We start from the raw sequence: 21,969 nt of genomic DNA, 5'->3' as shown, positions 1-21,969 counted from the left end.
CACTTGCTTACATGTTTTGTTGTTCCACTCCTTCGCTGCTTCTGGAACTGGTGACCCAACGGTCCTCAGTGTGATTTTTTTCTTGCTTTGGCTGATTGGGGACCTAGAGCTAAGAGAAGGCAGGAGGTGTGACAGGAAACTATGCTGAAGAACAATGGGAAAGAGGAGGGGCAGGAAGATGAAGAAAGCATGCATGACAGACACAGGGAGGGGTCGGGTCAGCTCATAGTTCTCAAAGTGACGTCTGCCCCTTCCCCAGTCTAAACGTCCACACCTGACTCAACGTCCTCAGAGGACACGCACCCAGAAAAACAAATAGGAGATGGCGCGACTCTAGTATTGCATATGTGTGTGTGTGTGTGTGTGTGTCAGAGGTCGGCCCTGATGTAACTGCCTCTGAGGTCACTGTGGGTGAGGTTACTTGTAAGAGGCCCCACATGCCCGAGCCACCCCGTGGTGCTGCTCTCCTCCCATGATTTCCCGATTTCCAGCACCCACCTTAGTGCCTGGCACACAGGAGGTGCTCAGGAAATGTCTGCTGGGTGAATGGGTGCTACCTCTGACCTTTGCCGGAGGTTCTGTGACGTGGAGTAATTCTACAAAGAGCAAGAGGGCCCAGGGTGGATTTGTGTCCTGCTTGTGACTTTCTTGTAACAACTGCAAGTAACGCGTTACCCAGAGAGACTACGGGCTCTTACCTGGCACTCCTCCGAGGAGCCTCCAGGCATCTGAGGGCCTCCTGAATAGGATGCAAGGTTACGATTTTCTAGGGAGAGAGCCAGGGAGGTCTAAGACCCCACCTGGCTGAGGGGCAGTGCTTTGACCCAGCCTGACCCTCCCATGGGCATTCCAGTACCTTCTAGTTCCACATCTAGTTCCTAACACAGCCCACCTTTTGCCTCTCATTATGGGGGGGAGAAAAAGGAGAAATCGTGCCTCCAAGATGATCTTCCTTTGAGGTCCGTGTGTGTCTGGACAGGGAAGAAGGCCTCCTGCTGATGGCCGTCTGCCTAATGCCTGAGACGGAGAGGCTCCTCTAGACCGATTTGTAAGGAGCACCTTTAAAGGCAGAACCGACTTTATGGAGCCTTGCTCAGCAGACACACAGATGTTTATGAAGTAACAAAGGAGGAGAAACTAGGCCAGAGGTCAGAGGACTTAACGTTGATGTGCCCTTTGGCAACTCATGTAAGTAACTCTCCTGCAGGTATTTTCCATCTGTAAAACTCGGGCTGGGACTGATCATCTCCTGACTGGAGCTGACAAGGTCAGTGTGCCATGGAGGTCTGAACGTTCTTGCAATGAAAAAAAAATGTAAAATAGAAAGATGTTTGATTATACATGGCGATCCCCCCTCCCTTTCTGCCCAGTAAATTCATTAAAATTTTTGCAGCCTTTGAAATGATGCATTGGATATAGGCATCCAAAGCACAGCTGATAATAATTGGTACTTATGGGGAATTGCTTGAAGGCTATTCAGCCATGCATTCATGTAGTCACTGCTCATTTATTCAGAAAAATGTGTAGAAGTCTATCTAATGTGTGTCAGGCCATGGAAACATTTCAGCCCATGCTTCCTCTCAACACCCGCACTGCATACTTGGCCACATGGCTTGGGTTTTGTAAATCAGCTTTAGAAGAATGCTGCTAGAATTTGCTGCACGAACTGCACCGTGAATTTATTGTTGGGATATTTCTGAGCAGGTGTGTAACCACTTTCAGTGCATCCTATATGAAGATGTACTGAAGCAGTGGTTCTTAAACATTAGACTGCGTCAGTATCGCCTGGAGGGCTTGTTAAACCACAGATTGCTAGGCCCACCCCCAGAGTTTACGATTCACAGCTTAACTATTGGCAGTTTTAAGGAATGTCCGGGTGATTCTGATGTGGCTGGTCTGGGGACCACACTTAGAGAACCACTGCATTCGAGATATTTCTTTAAACCTAACTAAGGGCTTTGGAAGCTCTGTCCTCCTGAGGGATTGGAGTGGTTTGATTATGGTTAATGTGACACATGTTTGTGATATTTGATTCCTTTTTTTGCTTTACTTCAGAAATTTGGATTCAAATATTTAGTTCAACTTTAATAAAAGTTAAACTGTTCACATTTAATCTTGGCCCTGGCCTTGATCTCCTATTTCATTTTCCCCATTCTGATTGGTTTGACCTGTTTATATTTTGCAGTTTTATTATATAACTTCCTGTAAACTGACTCTGTTTTGTGGAATATAGTATATATTGGTAAAAACGATAGCAGTCACTGTTCTTTTCTTGGGCTTTTGACTTTCAAATCAGCTATAAAATATTATGTTTTTATTTATCTTTTATAAGCTATTGGGAAATTTTTCTTTTTTTAACATTTTTTATTGATTTATAATCATTTTACAATGTTGTGTCAAATTCCAGTGTTCAGCACAATTTTTTAGTCATACATGGACATACACACACTCATTGTCACATTTTTTTCTCTGTGAGCTACCATAACGTTTTGTGTATATTTCCCTGTGCTGTACAGTATAATCTTGTTTATCTGTTCTACAATTTTGAAATCCCAGTCTATCCCTTCCCACCCTCCGCCCCCCTGGCAACCACAAGTCTGTATTCTCTGTCTATGAGTCTATTTCTGTCCTGTATTTACACTAAAATATTATGTTTTAACTGTTCAGTGTATTAGCTATGGGAGTCGGTTCTCCAGAAAGGTTGAATTATTAACAGCAACTAACCCAAGTGGACTGCAAATAAAAAACTGGGTAGGTGGGTGAGAAAGTTCCCAGTAAAAATATATGGAGCTTTTTTTTAAACAATTGGCACATAGATAATATGACGTAATATGTATGATATAGATATAAGCAGAAATCTACATTTTCTGAGAACCTTACTATATAAAAGCAAACTGTACAGTTTCTCAGGTTGTGGGACGAGCAGAGAAGGGATGGAGTGGTGAGAACAGAGAAGGTAGGACTAATTATAGTGGTTGCCAAGCTTCAGCGGGCGTCTGAGTCCATTGCCTTAGGAGTTGGTTACCTGGGATGCTGGTTGACCAGGCCTGGGCTTGGGGCCTGCATTTGTATTAAGTCCATCAGGAGATTCTGGCTCAGGGTGGTGGGGTGGGGCACCTGGGAGAAGTCTTGCAGCTTTTGCCCCTTTAACCCCGGGGAGAAAAATCAAAAGTGAGGGTGTCTTGGAAACCTGTTCCCAAGTCTGTTTATTTATTTTTATTATTATTTTTTGGCGGAGGATGAGGTTCAGATTTTCTGCAACTCTTTGTGAAATCAGACAGTGCAAAGGGCATGACATCATTTGAATTGCACAGCCTTGGCTTTCCCCCAGAAGTACTCATTATGCTTGATGCCAGCTGGAAGCAGTATGTAGCTGATTTCTCTCTATCTCTCTTACTACTTTTAGTTTAAGGGAAAATACTTCACCAGTAGGTTGTCTGAAAACAATTTGGAGAAAGGGAATGAGTGGGAGTACTAAAAAAAAAAAAAAAAAGTCTTGGGGTTCTCACCGAGGGTCTTCCCCAGGAGAGTGGAAGAACACTAAACGCTGCAGTATGAAAACTGGCTCAGACTGGGGTGTGCTGACCCCGCGCAGGATGGGGAAAGTTGGCAATTGGGACAACCTAGCATTAGTATGGTCATGCTGCCTACACGATCAAAAAAGCTCAGGTCGCCTCTTGCACTGCCGCCTCCGGCTGGCTTTTCATCCATATTTTTCACCTGTAGTACTGTTACTAATTCAGATTTTAATTTCTCTAAGGGTTACCTGGATATAGGGCTCCACGGAGGCAGGTTTTATTTAAAAGCTACCTTTCTTAAATAGACGTTTTGTTTTAGAACAGTTTCAGATTTACAGCAAAATTGGGACGATAGTACAGAGACTTCCCATACGCCTCACGCCCAGGTTCCTCTATCATTAATGTCTTATGTTAGCCTGGTACATTTGTCACAGCTGATCACCCAATAATGATACATTATTACTAACTAAACTCCATTGTTTGTTTAGATTTCTTTAGTTTTTCCTCATGTCCCTTTTCCCGTCCAGGATACGATGTTATATTTAGTTATCATGTCTCAGGCTCCTTGAGACTGTCACAGTTTCTCATTTTCCTTATTTTTGGTGAGTTTAAAAGCTTGAGGAGCACTACTCAGGTATTTTGTAGAAAATCCTTCAATTTGGGGTTGTCTGATGTTTCGCTTGAGGTTAGACCAGAATGAGGGGTTCGTGGGGAAGACGACCAGAGGCCAAGTGCCATCTTTCATCACATCCCATCAATTACGTCACTACGCATTACGTACACACAGCCTTGCAGACAACTCACTGCTGTTGATATGACCCTTGATTGCCTGGATGAGCTCTTGTGTGTTAGGTTTTTCCCATAGGTTGCTCTTTCCCCTTTTCCCATCCAGTATTTTTTGGAAGGAAGTCACTATGCACAGCCTGCACTTAGGGTGTGGAGTGTTACAGTCCACCTCCTGGAGTGGGGGGCAGTGTGTACACACATTATTTGGTGTTCTGCTTGCAAGATTTCCCCCTCCTGTTTATTTATTCAGCACTTTCTTTAGGTCCACATGGACTGGTGGATATTTTCACTTCAGGTTGTAAGCCAACATTCCATTATTTCATTGCTCCAACTGTTCCAGCTTGGTCTTTGGGAGCTCTTTTAATAAGCTCCTGTGTCCCTTGATGACACGGACCCATCACTGTGGTTTTTTTTGTTTTTTCTTTGTGCACTTTATTCCTTCCAGCACTACATGATGCTCCAGGCTGATTTTGTGTGTTCCTTGCCCCAGCCCTTGAATCAACCATTTCCCACAGAGCACCAGTTCCTTTTGGCGGAGGATGGTATTAGAAACCGCGGTCTGGGCACTGGGTGTCCTTGTTGATCCTGGAGTGTCATTGCTTCTAGGTCCTCTCAGCAGACATTGCAAAGAATGAGATGTGTATATACTAAGCCTTGTGTGTGTACACATATCTCTTAAGTATTTCTCTCTATATTAAGCCAAATGTGAGTTGACACTGATGTCTTCAACTCCCATAGCTAGTACAGGGATTGTTCTAGCCTTTCTCCCTTGCTGGTCTGCAAATTCCAGCAATGAAATTTGCTTCCCACCACCTGCCATCCATTTACTTACACATGTAGTGGTTTCAGAATGGTTAACTGGTACATCCTACCCCCACCCCTCAACTTTTCCAGCTAGAATTCAGTGCTTATGTGAAGTTTCTTTTGCCTTTAGTCTTAAGAGTCTCCACTCATTTCCAGAGTTACTAGGTCAGTGCCTTTTCCCTTCCTCCCTTCAGTGAGGTCATCTCATATGTTTTGAGTGCACTTGATTCTGGAGTTGTAGTCTCTGCTCCATCCAGGAGATCTCTGATCTCCCTGAATGCTTTTTCTCTAATTGCATACATTCAGGTTCACTGTGCTGTAAAGTTCTATGGGTTTTGGTAAATGCTTAGTGTCCTGTATCTGTCGTTACATCATCATACAGAATAGTTTTACTGCCCTAAAAAAATCCCTTGTGCCAATGAAGCATTTTTAAGAGCTTGAAAGTGTGGCTAGGTGGAAGAAATAGGAATGAACATTAGAAAACAGCTTCTCATGAGAAGGCAAGGGCTGGTGGGGCCTTGTTTGCTGGTCTAAGAGAAGGCAGAGCCTAGAGGCCAGAGGATGTGTTCAGGTTAGAGTCAAGTGATGTGACTGAGGAAAGAGTGTGGGGTGGATTTTTCACTTCAGCAAAAAGCCTCCAAAGAGTCCTAGTTCAAGTACATCTAATTTAGATCTGGGGTGGGAGGTTGGGTGGTGGACATCCTGTCTCGGGCCTCTCTTCTTTCTTTCCAAGCCCTACGGTGGTCTCATCTCGCCCTTTGGTTTAACATCCTGCCCAGAGTCCTGCCAATCAGTTACCTCTGAAAGCAGTTATGTTTTGACTTCTAAGTGATGTTCAGAAACTTGTGTGCTGTCAGACTGTCCCCTGGCTGAGGCCCTAGTTGGGTTTCAGCTGTGGTTGTGAACTAGTTCCTAAGAGTAGGCAAAGTTGGTTTAGAAAGAAGTGAGAGAATGGGATAAGTGAACTTGAGTAAACCTTCTTGGGTGGCAAGTATTAATTTATCAGGTTTTTCGAAAGCCGTAAATGTGTTAGGATTCTATTCACAGGGTGGGTGGGAATGGGACCTGAGGCCCTAAAATCCAACACTAGTTCAACCTGCTCGTTAAGTCATTTACCTGCCACCCCTACCCCGGTGACTATGCAGTACAGCAGGGATGACGGTGCTGTAGTTTCCCCGGCTCATAGGGCAGTTGTGAAGATAAGTGGGAAAAAATGTGTGAAATTGCTCAGGGTACCCAAGGTAGATGGAGTGCTTTTCTGCATCCTCTTCCTTCTCCTTTGCTGGCTCTGCTTTCTCCCATTCTCTCAACATGGCTTTGGTCCCTGACTCAGCTCTTTGAACAGTACCCTCTGTCCTTGGGGTCACTGTCCTGCGATTCAGTTGTCTTTATTGTTTGGATGACGCCCACAACTCTGTCTAGCCCTCTGTTGTAAGTTGCAGGCCTCATCTGTCTTTTTACCAAACACTTCTACCTCAATGTCTCCTTAAAAAACCAACATATTTAAAACTTAGAGTCATCCTGAATCAACTGACCTTCTAGATTCTCTTATTTCTTCCAGGATAAGTCTTCCAGGCTTCCCAATCCTGGAACCCTTTTTGGTCTTGCATCCTCCCTAGCCCTTGGCCGACAAGTCATACTGAGCTCCTCCTGTAATGTTTCCTTGCTGTCTCCTCCATCACCAACCTGCACCATTGGAATAAACTCTCAACTGTGTCCTTTATCCCTAGTCCAGTCTACCCTCCTCTAGCTTATCTTCCAGCCTGTCCTTTCCTATTGCTAGTCTAATTTTTCTTAAATTTGAACTGTGCTAAGCATCCAAAGCACAACATGCATTTCTAGCTTTACCTTCCCACTTAAACTGTTTAACTACATGTTCCTTCCTGCTCCCAGGCTGTTTCCTCTCCACCTCTCCCTCCTTATCTTGACAGGGGAAATTTTAGAAGGGGAATTAAACTTGCAGTTGGAAGGGCAGAGATATGTATGGACTTTACCTAAGTATGAGGAGGCCCTTTCCACTACAGCTGCTAAAGATGAGCGGGGTATCATGGAAGAAGCCCAGCTGTTGCCTCCCAGTACCCAAGCCTCCTGGAGATCCCATTAAAGCCTTTGCCCTCCTCCACCTCTGCAGCTCAGGGCTTCTCTTCTTTCCTGAAGCTGCTTCCTTCCATGGCCCATGATACCACCCTTGGGTAAATCCTCTCACCCCTCGGATTGCATCCCTGGTACTTCTTTCTTCCACCTCCTATAAATGAACTTGTATTCTCATTTCTCCCTTTCCTGTGCTCTGTCTTGACAAGTTTCAGGTTCTTAGTGATCACCTTTTGAGAAAGATTCCTAAAAGAGAACTGCAGCCTGATCTCCACTCCACAGTTTGTCTTTAGTTCTATCTTCTTGCCAGATGTTTCTATTTGGGTTCCTTTGTGTCCAAATTCGAACTCATTTCCTTCCTTCTAAAACATGTTCCTTCCCCCTGAGTTCCCTAGTTGATTAATGGAAACAGAGGTTAGCAGACTTTTTCTGCAAAGGGCCAGCCAGTAAATATTTTTGGCTTTGTGAGCCATAAGGCCTCGGTCACAACAGCTCATCTCTGCCCTCGGGGCACAAAAGTGACCATAGATAATATGTAAACAAAAATAGGTGTCGCTGTGTTTCTATAAAACTTTACTTACAAAAACAGGCAGTGGGCTACAATTGGCCTATGGGCTGTAGTTTTCTGACCCTGATCTGGGTCACCCAGGCCTCAAACTCAAGATTCCTTTGACCTTGTTACTGCTTTTGTTTACCCGCTTCATATGATTTTAATTTCTGCGGAGTCCACTCTTATGAACCTTTGCGTATTTCTAGACCACAATCTCCCTCAGTCACTGGTCTATTAGACAAAACACACCTTTTACATGTTAACTGTCCATCCATTTACATAATCAAAAACCTCCACCCACTCCCCTTGGTCTGCATAGTAAGGTTCTCTAAGTGCAGCTTTTTCTATAGTTTTCCAATAACCTTTTCTTACTCCTCTATGTGGATACTCTTCCATCCACACTGGTTTAGCTTGTGTTCTGATACTGGTTCTCTCTCTACTCACCATGTGTTCACAAAGGTCTCCCCTCCCACTTACTGAAACTTGCCTTCGGACCTCGACTCAGGCCTCAGCCCAGCTGAAGCGCCGTCCCCACCCAGTGGTTGCTCCTTTTCTCCATCTGAAGTACTTTTCATGTTGTCCATACCGGTTCTGTGGAGACTGCACTGGGCAGTGTTTTGTATGTTTGTGGTGTTCCTACATCTCTATCTGAACTTTAAGAAGCTGTTAAAAGGAAGGTAGGTGTAGCTCAGTGGTAGAATGCGTGCCTAGCAAGCATGAGGTCCTGGGTTCCATCCCCAGTACCTCCATTTAAATAAATAAATAAACAAACATAATTACCTCTCCCCAAAACACAAACAACAACAACAAAAGAAGCTGTTAAGGGTGGCCCAGGAGATGCTCAGTTGACACGGTTAACAGTCACACAGAGAATTCTCTCTCTTTCCACCATAGTAGTCCATCCCTTTGGAGTCCCTGTCTCGGTTAGTGGCACCAAGATTGTCATTGGCCCTGGGGACTGTCTGTGACCACTTCTCTTTCACCTTCCACCCCATCTCTGATTACAAAGTCTAGCTGCTGCCTCCTCCCCTGTCTTTCCCTGTGTGTCTGCCCCCCTTCCCATCCTCTCTGCTGCTGGCTCCGCTCAGGTCACCTGCATCCTTCACTAAGACTGCTGGAAGGGCCTTCAAATGTGGATCCCCCCACCGGCTTCTCCCTCCTTATAACCTCAGCACCCTGTCTGTAGGGGGGCTGTCAGGTGGGTATGATCCTGTAACTTTGCAGATTGAAATCCCCAGTGGCTCCCCATTGCCCTGGGATATGGACTAGCCTCCCAGCATGCCAGGAGGTCACTTTTGATCTGATAGCCTTTCCCCTCCAGTTTCTGACCTGTCTCGTGTACACAGACTGTATTCAACCACGTGCAACCCTAATGGGTTCTCTGTGCATTTTCACCTACTTCCCCTCTGTCTCCCCTTCCTGGAAAACTACTACCTGTATTTCTAGATAGGGCACAAATGTCCTTTCTTCAGAGTTCTCCTCTCTCCTTCCCTCTGGAAGACCAAAAGGAGTGAAAGTGTCACAGGATAGCCACGTGAGAGACCTTGAGCTTGGTGTATTTTCTGATGTTCCGTCAGATTCACAGTCACCTACAACTGACCCAGAGCCTGAGCAATGAGAAATTAGAGAGACAAGTCTATAAAGCATCTTGAATGCTTTAAAGTATGCTGTGTATAGCTTTGACTTCTTCCTTGCTTTGGTTTTGCTTTATTCCTCCATTACAATGTAGAATAATTCTAGATTTATTTATATCCTTTTTTTTTGAGTGACATCTTCTGTGGCAGAGCTTACTAGACTCTCTACCTCCTAATATTTCTCCCTTCTTGTGGGAGCTTCGCCTCAGAAGGCGGCTCACAGTGGGGCTGACGGCTCTCCCCAGACAACCCACAGAGGCTGTGAAGAAGGAAGGGGGCTGTGGAGCCACCGAGGAGGGTTGGGGGCGGGGCATGTGTGACTTCCTCACCTCCAGCCACAGTCTAAAGTCCTTCCCTTTCATTTAATACTTCATCCTGGCAAGGACAGAGCATGTTCTTTTTCTAGGAGGGTCTATGGGCCAGAAAAGAGCAGGGTGGAGATCATGTAGAAAGTGCCCCTTTAAAGCGTTCTTTGATGTGGGGGACATAGTTACTGTGTTTCCTCTTTCACTTGAGGATCTGTTCTGGCACGAGGTCCTGGTGCGGGGGCAACACCTTATTGGAGGAGAAGGTGCCTTCGTAGTCCTGGAGGGTGCTGTTCTGTGAGTCCTCTGCTGACTTCCAGGGTGGGTATTTGCCTTCAGAAGAGCTTGGCCCACCCTTCTTGGTCCACCAGGAGTACAGCAGCTCTGGGTCTCCTGGCTGGGCAGATCCCCTCAGAGCCTGTCATCATTCGCAAAGAAGCTGTTGGGTGGGCCTTCCGGCGCAGAAGTAAACTCCCTAGGAGGTAAAGAGGGGGGAGCTGTAGTGCAGTGTGAAGAGCCTAAGACATCCTTCATCTAATTTATGTTTTCAGCCCCTCCCATACTGGAGTCAAAGATTGAGAGAAACACACACACACACACAGCACTTACACAGCGAGACCGTTTCTGTCTATCCTTAGCCTTCTCCTTGGCAGAGAAAAAACATTCTAGTCCTCAGAGATACACAGCCTGGACTCTTTATTCCTGATTTTTTGTTTTGGTCAGAGGAACTTTGAAAAACTACTCTTTTTTTTTTTTATTGACTGAATATGAAGGAATTTATTACTAGACAATGTAAATTTTAATATATGTAGATTTGTGTGTGTATATTTATATATACATGAAGTGTATACAGATATGATTTGTTACTTTTTTTGAATTTTATTTTATTTTTTTAACATTTTTTATTGATTTATAATCATTTTACAATGTTGTGTCAAATTCCAGTGTTCAGCACAATTTTTCAGTCATATCCCATGCTCTTGGATTGGAAGAATCAATATTGTTAAAATGGTCACACTGCCCAAGGCAGTCTACAGATTTAATGCAATCCCTATCAAATTACCCAGGACATATTTCACAGAACTAGACCAAATCGTAATAAAATTTATATGGAACCATCAAAGACCTAGAATTGCCAAAGCATTACTGAAGAGAAAGAAAGAGGCTGGAGGAATAACTCTCCCAGACTTCAGACAATACTATAGAGCTATAGTCATCAAGACAGCATGGTATTGGTACAAAAACAGACATACAGACCAATGGAACAGAATAGAAAAACTACTCTTAACACAAAAGAGTTGGACTTCTGCCAGGAGGTACATTTTTTACACTAGGACGGGGGGGGGGTACTGGGCTGTGAGCTGAAATAATTCTAAACTGAAATTTACAGTGATTTTGTGGGTATGCTTAGCTGGGTGTGGGGAAGAGTCATCATGAGGCTTAAGTGTGCCTTTTAGAGACAGACTCATCAGTGGTCTTTACTTCCTCTGGAGTTCAGAACCTGTTTCTGGCTTGGAATCATAGACTGTTAGATATAAGAAGGGGCTTAAAGCCTAGTCCACTTTCATTGTCTGAGTGCAGAAGCCAGGTGACCTGCCCCCAGAGCTGTGGTCACAACCTAGGGCTCTGTCCCCACCATCCTCTTTGATTGCACGGAGGGTCCAGACTTAGCGTGATGATGATCTAATCACTGACTAAAGATGTTGTTTTCCTTTGCTTTAAACTACAGTCAGATTTGACAAGTCTCACTTTTCTGTTCAGCTTTTGCCATCTTCTTTTCCTGATTGTTTCCAACCTGTGGTGCTTCCCAGTGTGCTTTTAACACATAAAGCTTGTCTGATGATTATAAGTGATGAAAACAGAAAATCAGCAGGGGTGTAGAATTTGCCTCATTCACCCGCTTTTCCTTTAAACTCCTTCCCGTGGTGAGGGGATGTGCTGGGTGTCCGCAGCACATGACACTGACTCGAGTTCTCCAGGCAGCTGACTAACAGGACCCAAGCTGCCCACTGCATTTTCCCGGCCCCAGCACAGACCTGCTGCGCTGGCCAGCTCCTGCCTTGTGCCCCTGTCTAGAGCCATCAGGCCACACCATCAGCCAGTGCCACTCCCATTGGCCTTGGCAGCGTGGAGGCGAGGCTGGAACACCGAGGCCTGGCATTTGGCAGGGAGCACGCTTAGGAGCTGAGGGCACAAGTCTAGCCCAAGTTCCCAGGGAGCTAGGTGATATGACTGACCTAACATGCCCAAGCCCAGCCACCTAGCCGAGAATCTGAACATCACATATGTCTGACTCTGGGTGAACCTTCTACCTTTGCCCAAAGGAAGGATTGGGTTTTTTCCTTTGAAGATGTTAGATCCTTTTGCTTAACCCAGGCTGAGATGAATATTAAGCAGCCAGAAGTTTCCTGTCTGTGATCAATTCTAATGCCTTTTGTGAAGGGAAATGGTTGTAAATTATTACCAGTTAATTAAATGAGTGTTTCCGTTGGGTCCTGTGTGCAGGCTTTTATCCAAGCCTGTTTAGAATCATGGAGCATTAGAGCTGGAGAGGTTTTTAGACAGTCCTCTTGTTTCATGGGCAAGAAGACCAAATCAGGGATATAAGTGACTCACCCAACTTCTGCAAAGTGGTGCCGAGGGAAGGGAAACACTGGCTCAGGGTGTGTGTGAGAGGAGGGGGTGCTGGTGACCTGCTGGCACATCAAGCTAGCAGAGTATGATCCCCAAGCAGTGGGCCTGCGTGGTTCATATGCTCCTGGTTTGCCTTGGAGCCATCTCGAAGTGCTTTTATATTTTATGAAGTGCTGTTAGAGTATTTATTACAGGATGGAATACTATCATTCCTATTTTATGGGTGATGACGTTGAGGTGTTCAGGTGACCTTCCAGTTCAGCTCATTAGACCACATCAACAGATGTTTGCTGAGTGTTGACCTGGTTCAGGGAACTCTGCTGGGCCCTTTGGGGAATATAAAAGTGTCAGATCCCACTGGAGTAGAGCTTGCAGACTTACTGCAAGAGATGAGATGTAAGTCTATGCAGTTTCATGTAATTGTTCAAGGGCAGAGGTAAATACTAAGATAATGATCGAGAGGGGAATTTTGAGACTGGAGGGGTCAATGTGCATGTCAGGATCTTCCTGGCAAAAGTTGCTTCCTTCAGCTCCTGTAGCTACGTCATCTTTGCCAGGTGCACTCCGTTGCTCATTCCTCTGGCAGCCCCAGGGAGCTTCTCTGGGGAATCCTGAGCACCTGGCAATGGTCCTGACCCCAGGAGTCATCCAGTCAAGGTTGGGATGAATGAGAGGGGAAGAGAGAAAGGCTTTCTAGGCAGAGACAGCAGCATGAGTGCAGGTGTGGCTGTACCACAGTGAGGAGACGGGTCTGACTGGAAGAGCAGGTTTGAAGCATGGAAGTGTGAAAAAGAGGTTTGGGTAAATTAGTGGGGAGGCAGTAAGAGGGGAGCCCGCGGTGCCCTGGAAAGCCTGGTGAAGCAGGGTGAGCTTTCCTCTGAAGGCACTCGGAAGCCACTGGAGGCTTACATGGAGAAGAGTTGACAAGAGTGGCACTTTGGGAAAGCCATTTGGGCAGTGAGGTGTAGACAGTTCTGTTTGTCTTTATAACATAGAAATTTTACATTTGGGTGCAGTCCAATTTATCTTTTTTTTTTTTTGGTCACTTGTAATTTTGATGTCACATCTAAAAAGCCATTGCCTAAGGTCAGGAAAATTTATCCTCTGTTTTCTTCTAAGAGTTGTACAGTTTTAGCTATTTTAGGTCTGTGATCCATTTTGAGTTCATATTTCTATATGGTGTGAGGTAGGGGTCCGCCTTTATTCTTTGGCACGTGGAACCCTGTTGTCCTAGCACCATTTGTTAAAAAGAGTATTCCTTTTCCATGTAGTTGTCTTAGTACTCTCCTGCCCCTTTCTAATACTTCTCTATCACCTGTCTTATTTCCCTTACCTGTCCCCTGGCAACCGCTGATAGGTTTTCTGCCACAATAGAAACTATATAGTCATGTAAAACTATATGTTGTCTTGCCTTTTCTAGGCAGAATGTACTCTTTTTCGTTTGACTTCTTTCATTTAGTATTCTGCCATGCTGTTACATGCATCAATAGTTTATTCTTTTTATTGTTGAATACTACTCCATTGTATAGCTATATCATTTTTTTTTAAAAAAGCCCTTGTAATCATTTGCATACATATCTTTGAACATATGCTTGCTTTATTCTTGACTAAATACCTAGGAGTTGAATGGCTGGATCAAATGGGAGGTGTGTGTAACTCTTTAAGAAAATGGCTGACTGTTTCCAAAGTGATGGTACCATTTTACAGTTCTGTCAACAACATATGAGAGTTCCAGTTGCTCCACATTCTTACATTTAGTGTGATCAGACTTTTTAATGCTAGCCATCCTAAGAGGTATGTATTGTTACTGCACTGTGGTTTTAATTTGCATTTCTGTAATGATTAATGATGTTGAACTTGTTTTCATGTACTTATTTGCCATCTTTATATTATACCTTCTTCAGTGAAATGAAGTGATGGAGCCCATTTTTTAAAAAAGTTTTCTTACTGAGTTTTTTGTGAGTTCTTTATTCTGGATACAAGTGCTTTGTCAGATATGATTTATACATATTTTCTCCTGATTCGTGGCTTGTATTTCATTCTCTTGACAGTGTCTTTCAAAGAGTAGAAATTTTAATTTAGATGAAGTCCAGTTTATTATTTCATTTTTTTCATGGATTGTGCTTTTGGTTTCATATCTAAGAAATATTTCCCTAAACCAAGGTGCCAAAGATTTTCTCTGATATAATTTTCTTGAAGTATTAAAGTTTTCAGTTTTATATTTAGGTCTTCAATCCATGTTGATTAATTTTTGTGTAAGTTACAAGGTATGAGTTGAAGTTCACTACTGTGCATATGGACGCCTGGTGGTTACAGCACCATTTGTTTACACTGAGTTTTGGTGATTTATCTATTTGTGCATAAGAATATCATTTTTCAAAGATCATTGCTTTCTGGGTTTTGACAAGGGCCCACGAGTCACCCTCCTCACTAATAGAAGAGGTCTGTAGGAAAGAGGGGTTTGCATATTCACTTCTCCCTGAATGACTGTTACAGAAAGAATGCTCAGTGCATGGATTTCTGTGTAAGACCTCCTTAGCCCTCTGACCTCAGCTCTGTCCTGGTGGACATTCTGTAAGTGCCTTAGGTGGTGACAGGTTATCCCAGGACCTGATTTGGCCATAAAGCTGAGGAGGAGGGTGACTGAATGACTGGATTTGGGATCCTATCTGCCTTGGGGCCAAGAACAACCAGGTGAAATTTCACAGAAAAAATACAGAGCTCTTAGGATTTGGGGCCTAAGCACTGCACAGGATGTGGGAAGCAGAGCCTCACAGCATATGGAAAAGATGCAAGGGTTTTAGCTGATGGCAAACTCAAGCTGGACCACTGGGGTTTGTCCAAGTGTTTACAAAGTCTGTAGCTGTATCACTACGGGACGCTGTCAGTGTTGAAATCCAGGTTGGTGATAACCTTGCTTTGCCTTGTTAAGGTTTGGTTCCACCTATGGGCTGATGTTCGCTCTTTAATGGGGATGTGGAGAAACTGGAGCGTGTCTGGAGGAAACTGATCAGAATGGTGAAAGACAAGAAAAAGGAGGAAAAGCTGCTTGGAATATCCATATGTTAACTTACTCGCTCATTCACAAAACCATTTATGTGCAAGGCAGGGTCCTGAGAGGCAGGGCGTCAGTGCCTGCAACCTGAGTGGGTTCCAGCAATGGTCTCCACCATGGTGTGGGGTTGCCCAACTGTCTAAAGGAGGTCTGGAAAGGTCTTCTTGTAAAAGGTGAGTTTTGAGTTGAGTCTCAATGGACAAATAGGAGTTTGATAGGTGAAAAAGAGAAGAAAGGATTTTTTACAAGATCTCATGTCCCAAATCACTAGGCAATAAGCTTCAGAGAGGTAATGGGTATTTTTCACGATTTGGACTATATTCTCCATTACACTGTCTGACACATAACATAGTTTGTTCTCTCAGATTATAAGTGAAATAGCACACCTGCCTGGAGAGTCTACACGTAGTTAAAAGGGGCTGAGATGCGGATTTTATGTGTCTGGGGTGGTGAGGAACTACATGCAGGGCTGTTGTGTACCTTGCGAAGGAGTTTGGATGTTATCGTGGAAGGGAGAGGGAACAGAGAAGGATTTTAAGTGAGGACATCACATGGTCAGAGTGTCATCTTTGAAATGTCACTGGCAGCAGCTAGAGGACAATGAGTCTGGAGACAAAAATCAGCTACAGATCCACCACCAGAGGCTAGGTGAGACATGGCAGGAGGAGTGGAGAGGAAGGGGTGGGTTTCAGAGAGGCTCAGAAAGTGGACTCACTGGATCCGCACATGGTGGGGAACTCGGGCTGCTGGGGAAACAGTGGAGTCAGGAATGGGAGGTGTCAATTAGGGGTTGAGGGTAAGACTTTGGACTCTGGACAAGTTGAGTTAAAGGAACTTATCCCAGTGAGACACTTTCAGAAAAGGTGCACAGGTATGTTTGAGAGTAAAGTCTGTGCCCGAGGCTCAAGAAAAGAGTCTTGACGACACCCTGTTGGAGGTTCTCTTATGTTTGTTTTTCCTCCTTCTCCTACCCCAGAGAATCTCAGGTAGGTTTGGAAATCGTAAGTCTGAATCTTGCAGTGGAAGGAAAAGAGGACTTAGGAGCCTCAGGGTTTAAAGGCAGCCAGAGAGATGTGTGCCAGCAAGGAGCCTGAGAGGGAAAGTTAGGGAAGAGTGATGGGAGGACCAGGGAAGAGGGGAAGCAAGGAGCCAGGGAGATGCATCAAGAAGGAAGCCAGCAAGAGCATCAGATGCTGCGGAGAGGCCAGCCAAGGTGAAGCATCTTTGGATCTGACGCTGGAAGGTGACAAGGGTTCCAGGAGCTGTTTCAGTGTCAGAGGGAGACAGGGAGCGGATCGCAAGGGATGGCGTGGATGTGAGAAGGTGTAGAGGGGAGGTGATGATTGTCTTTAAAAACATGACTTATTCTCTTTGGCTGCCAATTTAGATGAGTCTTTTTTGGTGTGAATGATAGAAACCCCTCCTCAAACTGGCCTTAAAGCAAAAGGATTTGTGGGCTCAAATAACTAAGAAGTTCAGAAGTAGGGAGGCCTGATCTAAGGGTTTAAATGATACCAAGCCTTGGTCTCCTCCTGTCTCTCAGCTCTCTCTTCTTTGTTGGCTTCATTCTCCAGCCCAGCGTGGTGACAAGAAGGGGGCCAGGCACTCCTAAGTTTGTGTGCTTCCAGACTGAAGTCCAGCAGGAGTGAGACTCTAATTCTTCCTTGTAGATTCAGGATGCCTGATTGGACAGACTCGGATTTTTGTGCCCACACCCAAACCAGTGACTGAGGGTAGGGAGTAGCATTTACTCAGGTGGCCAGATACAGGGCACATGTCAGCTCCAGGCCAGTCCTCGCAGCCGAGGGAATTCATTGCTCTGTTGAGCAAACCTGGGTCACGTGTCCACTCTGGAATGAGGGATAGGATCTCAGCTGAGCCATTTGGGCGAATGTGAGGGTGAGGCAGTTTTCAGATAAAGCTGAAATGCTGTTCCCAGAAGCTGGAATGGATGTTCACCTGGAGATAAAATACACTATAGCTGTAGAGGCAAAACTGGCGTCAGTGAATGGAAACTATTGGTCCCTGCATTTCTGCTGTTAGAGAAAGATCTTCCTTGGGGTACAGGAATGAAAGCGGCCGGCTGTGGTGGTAGTGAGTTGGCTGTCATTGGAGGTATCTAAGCAACCACCATGAATAAATGCCAGCAACTGTCAGCACTATGGAGCTGGAACAGGTAACCGCTAAGGCCACCTTTTCCAACTATTTCTCTGTGACAGAGTAAGGAATACATTTTACCCTAAAACCCACTATACCCTTATACATGCATACAAAACTGCAAACAGTATTTTCATTCCATGATTCTTGTTCTTACTATTTTGCATGTTAACATTTTCTGTTCCACTTGATTCTACTTAAAGGTCCCTGTTGTGTGCAGCCTACTACATTGTTTTCCTGTCTCACTAATGAGTCTCGACCTGCAGTTGGTAAAAGCTGTTCTCAGGTCAGAGGTCATAGATGGACTAATGCTTGAAGACGGCGTTGGTGTCTGGTTTTTCCACCGGGAAGGTGGCATGGGGCAAAAACGACGAAGCAAACCTGTCGAACTGTGAGGGCTTCTGGCTCCAAGTGCTGGAGTCTCCTGCCATCTGTCAGAGCTGCTCCTGGCCCATCGGGGTGGAGTGGACTTCTTTGTGGGCCCCCCGGGCAGTGGTGGAGGGAGCGTGTGGGCTGGATTGCGGAGGCAGCCTGTCAGTCCGTCTGTCCAGAGGCTGGCGGCAGCTCCTTCTGCACCAGCAGCAGATGATGTTGTGAGGTCGAATGTGTGTGCATGTGTGTGGCTCTGCCAGGCTTTTATATTTAAAGATGAGGGAGTGGCTTTCAAAAATAACATATTTTTGACTTGAAACAAGTCAAGGCAGATTGGAGACAATTAGAGACTGACATCCTGTTTAGTCATCTCTCCAGAGAGCTCTATTTTCAGAATTGTTCCATCAAGGTTCACAAGTGGCGTTCAGATAGTTAAGGGGATATCGTTAAGTGAGCAGCAGTCGTGATGCAAGAAGCTGATGTGAATACAGGCGAGTTACAGTGTGGTAACCGCACTGATGGCGGATTCCATGAAGAGAGAGGCAGGGTTTATAAGAAGAGGCTGTTATATAGATGAAGCTTTCTGAGTCAGTTTGAAACAGGTGTCTTTTATTTTGAAAAAGTATACTCAGGGTGTAGTGTTTAAAAATAGGTGGTGGTGAGCTTGGATAAGTTCAATGCATTTTTTTTCCTTCTTCAGTATTTGTCATCTATAGGTACAATAAAAACAGTAAATAGTATGATTAAGGCTCTTTGAGATGGTGGGATGGAAGCCCTGTCAGAAACACTGAGTAATGACATCATGGACTTTCCGATAAGAGCAGTGAAGCTCGGGATGGCTAAGGACCTTGTCTAGAGTCCAAAGCCAGTGGTGGCAGTCAGATGGGGGCCCACATCCTGGTCTAGTCTGACACTGTACCACATGATTTGCAGCTCATTTAAATTTAATATTCTACCCCAATGGCCATCCACATCTATACTCAGCATCTCTGGACCTCTCTCTTTTAGATGAAGTATCAAAGACAGAACTGGAGCCATGGGTTAATAAACCAGACAAGATTTTATTCAGGACAATTGTAAATTCATGTGTTTGGGTCCAGGAGAACCTCGGAGTCCATGGCCTCGAGGTGTTCACAGGTAGTTCACAGTTAGCACAAGGAGGGCAAAGCCTGCCTGCCTGGGCCAGGGTGGTCAGAGCAGATGTGGAGGGCACTGCCGCGTCCTGGGGATGTACTGTGGAAGGGGCTTTGGGACACAGGAGTGTGTACCGAGGACGGGACCTAGTGAGAAGACATCAAGCTGCCTCATTTGCAGAAGTTGCGTCTTATTTTCTCAGCTCATAGATAAGAACTTGAAGGAAAGTTGATGTTCCTGGAAAGTGTTGAGAGTATGGAAGGCACAGTGCGGGTACCGCCTTCCCTGCTGCTTCCTGAAGATGGACTGCACTCAGGTGGAAGTAGTTCAGAGAGAGACAGCACTCTTCCAGTCAAACTCATCCCTTCCTGCAGCTACAGGCTTGCCGCTGACCAGCCACGTTTGCTCATGGCCTAATGTGTTGCCATTATTTCTCCCCTTCACACACTTGCCACATGCTTTAATAGAGTGTTGTTCTTACAAATGGTGCCTGTAAATTAGAGGTGTCTCCAAAACAATGACCATGTTTATGGATGCTTATCAATGTCACAAAGAGCCGAAGTGGAAGAGGAAAAAATCGAGATTGAGAAAACACGGCAAGATGGATCTCCTTCAGATTGCTTTCCAGCCATTACAGTTTCTTGCACTATCCCTAGTTGCTCACTGCTCTACTGTTTAATGAAAGGCTGAGATCCGATCTGTGGCTGCGATTTGCACATTGAGGCCTCTCTGTAAAGCGTTATAAGAGGCCCACAAGAAATACGTCAAAATCTGACTATAACATACAATTTTTTCTCTTTGTAGGTGGATCTCGAGCCGGAAGGGAAAGTATTTGTCGTAATAACCCTAACAGGGAGTTTCTCTGAAGGTAAGAATGAGTTTTGGGTGTTTTCTGGTATTTGTATAATCTTACTTCATGCTCTGTAGGAATTTCTATCACAGAAATTATAAGAAGAGCATTTTGTAAAAGATGCTTTAAAAAAATTGACTGTTTAAATTAGGCTGGCTGGTATTTTGTTGTCTTAATGGTCTGTTGGTTTGGGTTGCCAGATTAACTATATTTGCTAACTCTGGTGACCTTGTGTTTTGTTTAACATACTCACTGAGTTCTTAATTTTATTCATCATCATCCTAGTTCTTAGTTCAAGAGGTTCTTGTCTCTCTTGTTTTATGTCTGTTAGACTGTACTTGAGATTTTTGGTTGGGACCAACCTTTTAGTTTGCCCCTGAATGTATTAAAAAATCTAAGGATCATGTCTTCTTCCTTATAATCTTTATCTCATTCTGTCCTTTCAGGGGTTCTGTTCCTCTTCCCTTGATACTACCCCCACCTCTCACTCCCCAATTTTTTTTTAAATTGAAGCAAAATTTATATACAGTGAAATGAATAGATCAGAAGTGAAGAATTTTATTTTGACAAATGCATACAGCCGTGAAACTAGCACTCCAGTCCAAGACATAGAACATTTCCGTCCTTCTGAAAGTTACCCGTGTCCTTTCCCAATCAGTCCCCTGCTGCCAGAGGCAATAAATGGTTTGTTTTGTTTTTCCACCATAGATTAGTTTTATCTATTCTAGAAGTTCATATAAATGGAACTACATTGTGCATTCTCATTTGTGTCTGATTTCTTTTGCTCGGCATAATTTCTATGAGACCCATTCACATCATTGTGTATATTAGTATTCTGTCCCTTTTTATTGCTGGGTATTCCATTATATAAATGTAGCACAATCTTGTTTGCCCATTCTCCTCTTGATGGGCATTTTGGAGTTTTCCCTGTTTGGGGTTATTATGAATAATGCTTCCATAGACATTCTTGCACATAAATTACACTTTGATTTCTTTTGGGTAAATACCCTAGAGTGGAATTGCCGCGTAATAGAGGAGATACATATTTAACTTTATAAGAAACTCTCAAATGGTTTTCCAAAGTGCTTGTGGTCTCATATTCCAACCAGCAATGTATGAGAGTGCCAGGTACTCCATATCCTCAACAACACTTGCTATGGTCATTCTCTTTAATTTTAGACATTCTGGTGGATATGAAATGCTATCTTGTGGTTTTAATTTGCAGATCAAATTCCCTCTATTTTCTGTCCCTTTCCTGGTTGCTCTCCGATGTTTCCAGTGAATTGTTTTATACTGTATTTCTAAAAATGTTAGTTTTTGGTTGGAGAGTTAGTCTACTACAAGCTTCTCCACCATCACTAAAATCCTCGTGAAGATCTTTAAATGTGTGGCTTAATGGTTTATCTGCTTGGCAGTGGCGTTTTGCAAACTGGCAACACCTTCTTTAAGAAACAGTTTTCTCTCCTCTCAGCCAACACTACTCATTCATGTGGGCAAATTGTCTTCATGTTGACATTTCTCAACCTGTTGTCTCAATCGTTGCATCTTATCTTTTTGCTCTGATATTGAAATTAGCAGAAACCTGGGATGCCTGAACAGGAAAAAACTATTTGGGGGTCTCCTGCCTGCTCACAGGTCTCTTAGTTTTGCTTGGTATCTTGTACATTCAGGATTTGTGAGAAAAATGAATCTACTCATAACTCAGTTGAACACAATGTAATGTTGTATCACAGAAAACTGCCGATAGCACATTCTTACAGCACATGGAACGTGTGCACAACCGTAGTATAGGCAAGCCCAGCAGTGAGAAAAGAGGCAAGAATGAGGAGTGGGTGAGATTTTGAATATGCTAAACTACCTTTCTGCACTAAGCGACAAGGGACCAATGGAGTAAGGCCACGCGTGTTAGAACCAGGCCTGACGGTGCCATAGTCATTACTTGACATCTTTTTTCAGAGCCCCACTGGCTGTCTAGGACTAAATTTTATTACGTTTCTATCTTCCTTCATTGTAAAGTAGAAAAATCAAGGCAGTGGCACTGGAATACTCGTTGGTGTTCTCATAGTATTAATTTACTAG

The 21,969-nt window shown here is 44.2% G+C and overlaps 1 protein-coding gene across 2 annotated transcripts in view; it reads left to right on the top strand.

Annotated features, from left to right (window-relative positions):
• The window catches only part of PRKCH (protein kinase C eta), a 206,772-nt gene that overhangs the window by 41,615 nt on the left and 143,188 nt on the right, over positions 1-21,969 (top strand). For both annotated transcript variants that reach the window (XM_010962235.3, XM_045522078.2), the window contains exon 2: positions 19,845-19,908. In XM_010962235.3, the coding sequence (XP_010960537.1) occupies positions 19,845-19,908 (64 nt within the window). The remainder of the gene's footprint in view (positions 1-19,844; positions 19,909-21,969) is intronic.

Source organism: Camelus bactrianus, chromosome 6, assembly GCF_048773025.1.
Source record: "Camelus bactrianus isolate YW-2024 breed Bactrian camel chromosome 6, ASM4877302v1, whole genome shotgun sequence".
Lineage (NCBI taxonomy): Eukaryota > Metazoa > Chordata > Mammalia > Artiodactyla > Camelidae > Camelus > Camelus bactrianus.
The sequence above is the reverse complement of the archived record's forward strand: the minus strand, read 5'-3'. Positions and strand labels throughout refer to the sequence as shown.